This window comes from Lissotriton vulgaris, chromosome 2_1 (genome assembly GCF_964263255.1).
Source record: "Lissotriton vulgaris chromosome 2_1, aLisVul1.2, whole genome shotgun sequence".
NCBI classification, from domain to species: domain Eukaryota; kingdom Metazoa; phylum Chordata; class Amphibia; order Caudata; family Salamandridae; genus Lissotriton; species Lissotriton vulgaris.
The window spans coordinates 817047360-817060216 of record NC_141687.1 but is presented as its reverse complement, the minus strand read 5'-3'; the positions used below and the strand labels follow the sequence as shown (position 1 = coordinate 817060216).

At 42.5% G+C, this 12857-nt stretch overlaps 1 protein-coding gene across 2 annotated transcripts in view; it reads left to right on the top strand.

The window, feature by feature from the left end:
- The window catches only part of SESTD1 (SEC14 and spectrin domain containing 1), a 420103-nt gene that overhangs the window by 44394 nt on the left and 362852 nt on the right, over nucleotides 1-12857 (top strand). For both annotated transcript variants that reach the window (XM_086956209.1, XM_086956208.1), the window contains exon 2: nucleotides 5822-5901. In XM_086956209.1, coding sequence (XP_086812335.1) covers nucleotides 5847-5901 — 55 coding nt within the window. In that variant the 5' untranslated portion in view covers nucleotides 5822-5846. The remainder of the gene's footprint in view (nucleotides 1-5821; nucleotides 5902-12857) is intronic.

The following is a 12857-nucleotide window of genomic DNA, read 5'->3' as shown; positions in this document are numbered from 1 at the left end:
TAAAATAGACGACGCTATTTCTATACGATCATTTATTCACACTTACATACGAAAACCCTAATCATTCACGCACGAGATCTTGGCAGGACTTGAACCAACCACAGAAAACGCCAAACGTTGATAAGAATAGATGACGCTATCTCACCCTTCTCTCAAGCTTGGATAAATCCTACTACTCTTTTCACAAAAAGTTTTAAAACGGGCAACAAGTCCCTATGCTTAATGCTACGATTTCATAGGCAATCCTCACTATACATTTAACCAAATAATCTAAGGTCCCTAAACTTGTGTTGTACGTCCACAACACGTGATATATTCTATACCACAATTTTGAAACAGAACAAATGCACTGTGTAACTCTTCTAGTCACACTACCCTTTGCCGGCAAAAAAACAGGACTTTTTCACACTGCTGGAAAAAATCCTTACGACTACATACAACAATCTGACAAAATCAAAAACTCAACATATGTTACACATTAATCCTATGTTTTTACCAACATATATGTATCATGTATGTAACATGCATGTCAAAAACAACATATAACCGTACGAATGCTACCAAAAACTGATCCAGCGCTCCTACTAAAATGCTGCATAAATGATGTCACTATCTACCACCAAACTTACCAATCAATACCAGGCCCATAAGAATAACAGAGCAGCTGAATCATGAGGCAAATGGATCTGATATGTTGTTTAAACTTTCTACAATAAACAAGACCAGCTTGTCATTTTTAAAAGTTTATTAGTGATTCTCAAATTGCATAAACTTTATTAGCTCTTTATTAATATCAAACATTTAATTTTATTAATCCAGTTTAATCCATTAATCATTGGCTCAAAGATCCGACAGTTCAACATTGCATAAAATAATGAATTTAAGAAAACAATAACCCTATACCCTATGTTAGCTTTCTGACCTGAAAAGGAAACCATTTTAATAAACAGTTAATTTTCTTACGCGTCCATAGGAATTCGGACAGCACTTCGCCCTCAGGAAACAGTTAGCCCCGTTCCCATTAAGAGGCCCAATTTTTATACCTTTCTTGCTCGCTAATCTAAATAAATGTAATATTTTAATAAACTTCAGCACCCTGATTGGCTGCCGACTGTTAGACCACCAAAACCACCTCTTCCAGAGTGAGAACGTCACCACATTATTGTTCATTGACATGGAGTGACACCAGCTTCCGAGCGTTTGCAACAATTTTAAAAGTTGTTTCTCTGATTTCCTCCAAAGCTCGGCAAAATCATCCCTGTCACTTCCTTGGCCTTGTAAAAAGAACATTCAGAGCAGTCCGTGTACAAGTCTCTTTTGTCTGAGCCACAGTCCTTTCAAAAGTATAGCTCTCCATGGAAAAGTTCCAATATGACTGCGCTTGGCTCCAACTCTGCTCACGTACAGGCCAACCAATATCCTTCAGAACCAGTACTAGGCCTCAAGCCTCTCTCTCGGGCTAGTATTTAAACAAACACAAAAGAATGATTAATTCAGGTAAAATAAACCCTTCTGTTACCCACCCGACCATTGCTAATAATTAACCCACTAATAAATGACATCTAGCAGAAGCAAACAAATAAAGCAGCACATAAAATATTTACCATTCTTCATATAGTCCAGCTTTAAGTTTCTGAAAAAGTAAAAAGATGATTAAATGATACACAGACAGACAATCATAACATAGGACAAACATGTAAGCACATATAATAAAGCACATGCCATGAATGATCAGCCGCATATTAATAATGACAAAGACAATAGGACATACATGACAAACAAAACAATATTAATCATGAGTTACAAAACAGACTCGCAAATGCAACAAGAGCACATGTTATTAGTTCCCGCGTGTTCAAGTGTGTGGTGCAATCTTAATCTAAGTTGAATTAATTTAACAAATCATGCAACAGTTCATTAATAGATTAGTTCATGTTACAGGGAAATGAATTCACGAGTCATAATAAAATAGTTTCTGAAGCTCGCTTCATTAGAACACACAGTTCGAACGACCCAGTAATCTACTGCTATTTTGTCACTTTTGCATAAGGTATTCATTATTCTTCCTTCTTTTCTTACAAAGAAAATAGGGGTAAGGCTCATTTACAGTGGACGAAGTACGCTTATCTCTGAAATCACCTTCCATTGCCTTTTAGAGTCTATTCTTGCTACTGGTATTACCTTCTGAAACCCAGATACCTATAAACCTGGGAGCCTTGGTAATAATACCTCAGTGAGTGGATAAGCCAAAGAAATGATTCAAGAAATAATACTTTGATGGCGTGATCCTTGTTGATGCATTTAAGGTTTTGACATACTTCCCATATCTCTTTAATGGACTTGTCTCCTAAGAGCTACCCTGTTCAACTAGACCGACCAGCTTTTTCCCAGGCAGTTCACCGAGTGTTGGTTCTACTTGGGGAATAATGCTGCTTTACCTCTCTACAGATAAGGTTTCATTTGCATTGCTCTTGTGATCCAGAATCTTGTTACTGGCTGTCTCCAAGATGAGTATTTTATCCCAAAAGAGCTTAAAGGAACTGTTCGATACATTTCTGGACCACCCATCACGTGTTGTATGTTGGGGCAACAGTGTACCTCAGTGGCAGTTAACTGGTATGTTTGTGATCAGGCAGCATCATTTCTGCAAATTATTTTTCTCCATGTGACCATCCAAGTTTGAGCTCAGTTGTGGCAACTGTTATTGCTGTGGTTGCAATTACGATCACTTCTCTTGACTCTACTTTGGTGGCAACTGTTCTTACTGCTGTTGCATCATTTGTGGGTGCTGCTCTTGTGCGGCTGTGGTCCATGCTGCGGTCCATGCTGCGTTGCTAAATTTGGTTTCTGCTCTAGTTCCTGATGTAGATGTGCAGCTGTGTCACAGAGAGCACCTTTGTTATTGTGCTCCTTTGTTAGAGGCCGCATTTTTGTCTAGAACGCTCAGTTGTGCAATCCCGGATACGTACAAATTTGTTAGTGCCTTTTCTAATGGAAAAACGCAGTGCAAACCTCGACACTGAAAGACCTTCTAAGTATTCTTGTTATCATCACATGAGTTCTGGCAGAGAGCTAAAACTGTCTCTAGCTAGACTTAAATAAGTGGACACTAAATTAGAACTGAGAATAAAATATTTTGGTCTGTAATTATGCAAATGAAAACGCGATGATGAAAGATTGAGTCCACCTTTATAGTATTTACACACGTGGCCTTCTACTGTCACTCAGATTTCCACTGCAAAATAATCATTCCACTGCACTAATTTAAAGAATGCAGAAGCAATTGGGCTGGTGAGATGGAGAGGCGGGCACCTTAGAAGATGGAAAAATAAGTTCACATTGCTAACTGCTAAAACAATCCTATGTGCTGAGTTTGGTTTATAATGTTTGAAAGACGTGGTTTGTGCATTCTGGGCTTTGAAGAGGTGGTCAAAGAATAAGTAGTGTATTGCATTATTAGTAGGTCCTCTTAATCAGTGTGCCTTAGTGCGTATGTCACTTTTTCATGTAAACTGCTGTATCATTTATTATAAAACGTAGTCAAAATGTGTTCTGAATATTTCACAATCGAGGTCATAACTGTGTGGTCTTCTCATCTACTCCTGTCTTTTAAGCCGCCTGCACTGGGCAAGCTGACCTTGGTAGCTCGTAGTTTATAATAGGAAAAACAAAAAGGCACTTCCCAGAATGCAACGCGTCCGTGTGTATTCAGTTAGGACTGGCTAGATGTGTCACACATGACATGTTTGCCCCTTCCCTGTGTGCACATCGCCGGTGGGTGAGGTTTTGGCTGGTAGTGATATTGAGGGTGAAGAACATTTCAGCTCAAGAGGTCTGTCAGTTGTTTTGCATGTTCTCCAAAAGTGGCCGAGTGGGCCAGCAGACGTAAAACTTGTGCATCACTGTCACAACGCCATGAGATATGAGGCGCACCTTTATCCAGCAGCACTTTGCATGGTCACTCTAGCAGACCTATAGGGAAAGGGGGGCAAAAACCTTGTCTTGGACCTCCGAATGTATTTATATTTATGTGTGGCGCACGAACCTAGCATGCAAAGCTTTGGGGGCCTGTTGGGAAGGAGGGTGATCAGTGTAGGCCGAGAAAGCCGGACTAGGGAAAGGTGGATGCCGTGGGCTCAAGGAGGGGCAGTAATTGTAGATGCGAATATGAGGGGACGTGGGTGCAAGCTTTGCATCCCAACACAGGAGAAGATGGGGAGATGAATGAGAACTAGAGAGCGAGGGAATGGCCAGGGAGGCATGGCAAATCACAGAATCCAAAGTAATTTGGGCTTTAAAAAATAAAAACAACCTTGGGCTGACTAAAGGTGACTCGTGGCTTGAGGGGTAGTGTGTAATTGTGAAATGCATTATATATTCAGTACTAATGTGTAGCATTAACGTAGGATATTGACACTGGCGAAAGAATAGGATAAAATGGGATTTAACCCCTATAAATAAGTGTCAGTCCATGACTAAGCACTGAAGGATGACGAGGATTGATGAGTTACTGAGAGGCTGATTAATTTGAGGTCTAAGACAAGGCAATTTTAGAGGACAGTGCAAGCGAAGAGGCCTATAGTCCATGGGATGGCTGGTGAAGGACACCCATTAACGCTCTTCATCCACCATGAACATGCTAGCCAGTCTTATCAATGCATCAGTCTGCAAACTTGCCATCATCCACTGTTCTACTCGTTATCCATGGACTTGCATTCATTCATTCATCCATCCTTTCCCAGCCCATCAAATCATGCATTCATTTTCCATCTATAGATCCACCCTCCATCCTTTCATCAACCATGCATCCATCTGCCATGTCTTTACGCATCTGTCAACTTTATGCGCACTTTTCAGATTTCTACAAACTTTTCCGCTGTAACATCTCCATTTAGCTGTCCATAACAATCCATCTACTCCCGGTGTTCACCAAATCCTACACCCATCAAATCTGTTCCTGCTTCTCTCCTTCTGTCTCACTCTTCTCCCAATCCGGCAGTGAGTCCATCGTTGGTTGAATGATTTATAGAGATCTGCGAATACTTCCCAAACCATGTCTTGTCATAGTTGTCCCTCTGAACCCTGACATTCATATTGACCTTGCCGCATTGTTACCCTCTTTGAGACACTGGATATATGTGTATTTGTGTCGGGGTAGTATGCATTGTTACTTCTGTGCTGTAACTGTGTATGCCAATAAAGCTTCTGTTGCTGCTGTCTTTCTGCTGCTTGTCTGTTTCTTACCGGACCGTTAGAAAAGCTTTTATCTGGTAAAAAGCAAAATCGATTGGCATAGTCGAAACTGTCTCCTTTCATTCAGAAACTTACAATTTGCTTGTGCATTTTTAGCAAACATTTTTCCGTGACTGCAATGCTGGCTTGCTTTGTCTCATGACTATAATAACGTATATGCTTCCGTTTTACTGCCACGAATATACTGTAGGGTTTCAGCCTCTCCTGAGTTGTTAAGGATTAACAACATCTAACTATGAAAAGAGAAATGTGTGCCTGCATGTCTTTAATCAAAAATATATTAATCGTTAAATGTAAACACGTCGATCGTGCTGAAAAAGGGATGCCGACTGTTTTACAAATAAATAGTCTTCCAAAGTACGCTCTTTCAAGAAAGGCGTTGCTGCATTCATTTGGGCAGACTTTAAACTTGGGAATGTTAATTATAGTTTGCATGTGGCTAGTTTGTTCCACTCTCTGAAGTGCAATTAGTCCAAGACCTGCCTCGCATGCACCATCTGGTTTGTAAAGTGTCAACATTTAATTTCTTATTCGTTTTCATTCGTTCTTCCTGTGTATTTTCCTCCAGAGCAGAGTAAGTGAGAGACCACGAAATGGACGCTACAGTGATCTTGCCCATTTTGAAGAAAAAACTAGCTTACCTCTCAGGTAAGTGTTCGACTTTTCTTATTTTCTTGCTGCATTTTTATCGTGGAGTTCCCCATGTACATTTCCGTATATTCAGTAAAACGCATTAACTTTAACATGGCTTTTTGCGGTAGAAGTGGACTTTACGAGCGAGTTAACGTCTAGATTGAGGCTTGCCTACAATAAATTATGTTTCTTAAGGTACGTTATTGCAGGCAGCTGTGGACCAGACCGGTTGGCAATTATTGCTGAAGTATACACACTAAATTGGTGTCAGACCTCATTAAAACCATGTGTTTGGTACAAGTTTCATGTTTTAATGAGGGTGGCTAGGTAAGATATGGAGTTCAACAAAATGATAATTGAAAACTTTGTATGGTAAACAACATAGTTAGAAAATACTGCCCTCTGAACTCTGCTCGGCCTTTTCTGTTGTTCAGTGATTTGAAGTTATTTAACTAATTTTGCCATGGAAGTGAATTTTCTGCAACAGAAGACAGCTCGTGAAGAAGGGTGGTCCAGATCCATAGAATGTACTCGTGCACAGACCCTAAAAAGAACGTTATCTTAGACATAGTCCATACATTATTTAACTATCATTGATTAAAATTGTTTTCTGACTAATGATCTAAAGTAACTCAGTGATTGGTACCTTGGAGTCTCACCATTCCACATTAAAAAAGGCCTTGAAACTGAATCTTTCAGGTTCTCAAAACATGAGGTTCCACCTGGAAAAATGTTTAGGGCATGTGTGGCTGTTGATACACATGCTGTGCATGCTTCCACCTTCTGGTGTTGGGCTCGGATAATTGAAAGTTATTTTTCTTAGAAGAATGTTTTGGAGTCATGAGGATGTGTGACTCCTCTCGGGGATAGTGTGCATGGACATTGTAGGAAGCTGGCTCTGTATATACAATACCAAAGTAAGGAATAGTGGGCACAGCGTCCAGTGCATCTCCAAAGGCTTACAGAGGTTAAAGTAGATAATACCTTACTTATTTGTGGTAGTATGGGTGAGCAGTAAGGCTTTATCAGAGGATAGTATTAAGCATGTATTGTACACACACTAAAAGACTGAACTCTGACCAATTGTTTTGTAGAACAATATTTCTTAGTTGTATTTTATTTATAGAACCAAGCAGCACTTTGTATAGGTAAATATAATTGTACTTTTCAAGACAGATTGTTAAAAAGCAAGTTGGATGAAGAATGACTTTTCTTATAGGTTTGTACAAAATTTGCCAATACAGTTATAATTTCTTTTGGATTACTTTTGATTATTTTTCAGAATTACTTTTTCTACTCGGTGTGAAATGCCTAGATATCACACTGGGACATTTCCTGGATAAAAGGCAAGTAAGTCAGTTTTTCTCCAAACCCAGTTTCTTAGGTTTTCATACAATTCTCAGCTCCACACAGAACTTTTCCCACAGAAAAACAGTCAATACAGTCCTATAGGAGAAAATCAGGTTATCAGTTTAAAGTAAAGTAATCTGTCTTGGGAGTTGCATTTCGGTAGTTAGAAACAGGGTTTCTCTCGTGGTCAATGATGCCCTCAGCGGCACTAGGTCAGCCGGGTGCAGAGTGCTGAGGCCCAATGGTATCAAATGGGGGATATGTGGCCTGCAGTTGGTGGCTGCCTAAGGGCACACTACTTGGATGTGGGAGCAAAGCTCATAGGGTTTAGCTCAGAGGAAAGGGGGATCAGATTTAACACACAAGGTGCACCCACAGTAGACTGGGACGGCCAGTTGCACGGTGCTGATTTGGCGTTGGCTGCCCTGTTTTCAATGGGAGTTTCTGGTTTTGTATTTTGGCTGCAGGCTCGGTCCAGGAAGTCTTACCGGAGGAACCAACAGCTAGGCAGGTAAGTTGGAGGACTCTGGGACATAGGTACACCTCAGGTCCTCTTCTCCAGGGCGCAGGGCGGCCGGATACAGGGTTGCCTTTTGAGGTTGGATTTCACCTTACCCGCTCACTCTCTGTTGGGGGGGTCTCCGTGCAGAGGCAGCAGGCGACGTCTGGGAGTCTGGGGGGGAAGGGGCGTTGGGGGGGGTCAACCTATGGTGGACTCTGACTCTGGAGCGCTGGGGGACCTCGCTGGGACCGATGGGCCACTCTGACTCTGGTCGTGGGCGTCTGGTGCAGTGGTGGTTTCAGGTGTCTGGGTTCTTTGTCCTCAGCAGGCTCAGAGTCTTTCTTTGGTGATTATTTTGCACAGAGCTGCTGTTCACAGGAGATCCGTCTTTGTTGAAGACAGTCAGTCCTCCCAGGAGTTCTGGAGGTAGCTGGCTGCAGGACAAGGCAACGTTTGGCTCAGGATCTCTGGAAACTGCAGACTGGCCGACAGGGCTGGGGCCAAGTCAGTTCTACTCTGTAATCTCCTCTGCTGGGCGTCTTCTTTAGTCCTTCTTCTTTGTAGGTTGCGGGAATCTCCCTTCCGGGTTCAGGGCTGCCCCTACATACTGTATTTAGGTGGCATTTTAGGGGTCTCGAAGTCAGTAGCCAATAGGCTACTGACCTTAGGGTGACTACACCCTTGGTGTGCTCACCCCATGTGGGGGAGTGGGCAAAATCCTGAACACTGTTTGGATAGTGCCTGCCATCTGCAAGATGGCAGGCACTGAAGAATGGACTTCACCTCGCCTCCCCCACCTGAGGGGTGGGGTTGGCAGAGGTGGACACACCTTCTGGGTTGTTCTAATTGTACCAGCCTTTCCTCCGTTGAAAAGGGGATGAGGCAGGAAGGGGGCCTGCTCTTGATGGCAGGAGAGGCTGGGGGTCGCGTTACAAAGGCAGCAAGGCCTTTTAAGTTCCTCTGCCACAGATGGCTCTTCCTGACTTGGGGGTGGTGTGACCTTCTCCGCCCAGGAAAGGCCTTGTTTCTGGGCCCAGGGAGCAAAGGCTCCCACCCTAGAGGTCCAGAAACCTGTTTTGTGGTGGCAGGCTGGTGTTTACCAGTCAGGGAGCCTACCAGAGGCTGGTCGTTTTTCAGGGGGCTTCTCTAAGATGCCCTCTGAGTGCACTGTATAATAAATCCCACACTGGCATCATTGTGGGTTTAATGCGCTGAGAAGTTTGCTATCAATTCTCCCAGAATTCAGTAATCCATTATGGTGCTGTGGAGTTCAAAATGACAAACTCCCAGATCATATACTCCTTATGGCTTTACTGCACTGACAATGTCTAAGGATGGACTAAGGGCCAGATGTACGACCATGTTATTTTGCAAGTCGCAAATTCTGCTTAATTGCGAGTCGCAATTTGTGACTTGCAAAAGGACTGGTACAATAGTGTCAGACGCTGTTAGTGATTCTCAATAGGGTCGCAAATTGCATGCCTCATCAATATTCATGAGGCATTTGCAATTTGCGACCCTATTAAGAATGGCTGGCCCTCCCAGGTATGGTGGCCTGCTGGGCTCAGAAGACCTCAATGTCTGGGACTGCTTTTAAATAAAGCAGCTTCTTTTAAATGCAGCCCGTTTTCCTTTAAGGAAAACTGGATGCATTTAAAAAAAATAAAAAATAAAAATTTTCATTTAATTTTGAAAGGGAAGTTAGTGTTCCTTGGGACCAAAGCCTGCCCCTAAGAAATATTTTCCTCTGCATTTACAAAGAGGAAGGGGTCCACTGGGGTCCCCTTCCCATTTGCAAGTGCATTACCACCCACTTGAAGAGGGCGGTAAATTGCGAGTGTTTTGCAACCGCAATTGCGCTTGCAAAACATTCTTACATAGGGTAGCGAGTCGCAATTTGGAAGGGAAGCCTTTGGAATGCCCCTTCCTAATTGCGAGTTTCAAATCCTATTTAGCGAGTCGCAAATAAATAGGGTTTGTACATGGCCCTGTAGGTTTTTGCATTCGCAAACTGGTCGCAAACCCGGTAACGCATGCAAAAATGAGTCGTACAACTGTACCCTCACCAGTGGTATAATGCACCCAGCTAGAGGGATGTCTTACCTATACCTTAGGCAGCGGGTTGCAGGCATGGAACATTGATATGTGTGCCATGTCGACGCTTCACTTTTCTCTGCACCACAACACTCAGCATGTAAAAGTGTGTATCAGTAAAGGTACAGGATCTCGAAGGGTGGCACAATATGTGCTGCAGCCCTTGGAGGTGCCAATAGGGGGTACAAATGTACAGTTTTGTGAAAGAACACAGGCCCTGGGAACCTGATTGGCAGTGACTCGGGCACATCTAGTCAAAGTGCATCAGAAATCGGGCTAAAAGGGGAGGGTTACTGCAACAGAAACCCACTTTCCTACAGACATGAACTCCATTGTTAGATTGTTTTTTACCCGCCGAGGGGTTTGGAACCATTATAAATGCAACTGTACTTTGGGGCAATTCTAAATGCACAGTTAGGGTTGACATCCCAAATACTGTCCCAATTCAAAACATTCAAACATGAATTCTACAGTTTCAAGCAGGGACACAATTCGCAGTCATGGCAGTAACCAACCTGTTAGGCATGATGGCATCCTGCATTGCAGTGGTCCCACATGCACAGCTTCATATGTTCCAATGGAATCACAGAGTCTAATGCACAATCTAGTGTTGGTAGACAGCTGCACACCTCACTCTCCGCAGTGGTGAAACTCACAAAAACTTTCCTAGGGGCGGCCGTTTCTAGAACTAGGTCTCCAAGCCATTCTTATAGGGGATGCTTCTCTGACAGGATGGGGAGCCTATCTGCAAACTCTAAATAATTCAAGGTGTATGGGATCCCAAACACCAGGTTCTCCACTTCAGTTACCTTGAGCTGCAAGCTGTTCACTTAGCATTGAAAGCGTTTCTAACTCACCTGATCAACAAGGTTGTACTGATCGAAACAGACAACATATCAACCATGTACTGTCTACTAAAACAAGGGGACTCACTCTACAATTATCACACGTAGCACAAACAATCTGACGCTTGGCAGTACATCACAACATGTATCTCCTGGCAGAACACGCAACAGGCACAATAAACCAAGTTGCAGACCTTCTCAGCAGGACACAGCAACAAATTCATGAGTGGGAACTCCACCCCCAAATACTCCAACCATACTTTTTCAATTGGGAGTTTCCACAAATAGACCTATTTGCAACCCCAGAAAATGCAAAATTCCCAAATGTTGTGACCAGGTTCCCAAACCCACTATCCAAAGGCAATTCCCTATGGATGAACTGGTTCGGGATATTTGCTTGTGCTTTTCCCTCTCTCCCACTACTTCCATTTGTGGCCAGAAAACTCAGGCATACATCACTCACCCTAGTTTTCATGGTTCACCACACTATTAGAACTCTCACAAGTTCCTCACAAGAAACTTCCTCTCAACCTGAATTTTCTCACTCAGGACCATGGCAAAATTCGACATTACAATCCCAAGGATATGATCCTTGCCATATGGCTCCTGAATTCCTAAAACATGGATATCTAAACCTTTCACAACAATGTATGGATATTCTTAAGGAATATCGTAGACCTACAACTAGAAAATGCTACTCAGCTAAATGGAAAAGATTCATGCTCTATTGCCAGATGTTGCTTACACCTTTCTGCCATTACAGCCTATCTGCAAAATAGACACCATTAGTCCTTATTCAAAAAACCAGTCATTAAAGCATTCATGGAGGGACTTGAGAGTAATTCCCCCCCAAACTCCCACCAGCGGCAGAATGGAATTTAAGCATTGTGCTAACAAGGCTCATGGGGCCTCCATTTGAGCCACTAAATTCATGCCAACTCCCATACTTAGCTATTAAGAATGCTACTTGAAAAAAGATATCACTTCACTCAGACGTGTCAGTGAGCTCCAGGTACTAACCTTAGAAGAACCATTCTTCTGACTCCATAGAGACAGAGTTGTGCTCAGAACAAACACAAATTTCTTCCCAAGGTAGTCTTACCCCTCCAGATTAATAAATTAATATTATTACCGATCTACTTTCCACAACCTGATTCAGTTGTAGAAAGAGCCCTGCTTACTCTGGCCGTCAAAAGAGCTTTAATGTAGTATATCGACAGAACCAAAACATTTAGGAAAACTAATCAATTATATATTGCTTTCTCACCTCCTCACACTGGGAATCCAATTTCAAAAAATGTAATCTCTAGGTGTAGAGTTAAGTGCATTCATACATTTTATTTTTAGTTTTATATAGCGCAAACTAGACCTGATGATATCAGGTATCAGAGCGCTTTACATGAGCACCAGTTTTCGTTACAGATGGGCACATTGATTTTTGTTCGGCACGAGGAGATTAAGTGATTTGCCCAGTTTCACAGGATGTGGAGTGTCGTTGCCAAGACACTGGTTATGCTAAAGCTAAAAGACTTCTACCAGTTCCCCCTAGGGCTTACTCAACTCGTAAAATAGGAGCTTCTATTGCTTTTTTACGGAACATCCCTATTGCCGACATTTGAATCACCAAACCCTCAGTTGACCACCGGAGATACACATTGCGGATTGACTCGCGTCGAAGGAAACTGGACGCGAGCCACACCTAACTGATAAAACTCACCAAACGTCTATGGGCAGTCCAATTGATAAAAGGACTCCCATCTGAAGACCCTCCAGACAACGTATCGGGGACTCAACTAAGTGCGGTTTATGAGTGACCGCCGTGATTAATAAAGAGTTGATTTTGATCTGAAGTGTAGATCGGCTGATCTAGTGACTCGATTGAGCCTTTCGGTCCTGAGGAGAACCCCGGATTTGAGGGGCTCGAAACGTGTCGACCTTTGTTGTGATTTTTTTTTAACGCACTCTTTTTTGGCCTATAATTTAATTGCATTTTTGACTGGGTATTGTTTTGTATTTTTGTAAAGTGGGTAGGTTGTAGGGCTGTTGGAATCTGTGGTGAGTGGGAGTAGTGGTTGATTGTGAAAGTATGTAAAACAAGCATTGGAAATGCAATAGGTCTCGCATTAGAAAAGTTGGAGCTATTGATCTTGTAAATGACAAATATTTTATTTATTTATTGG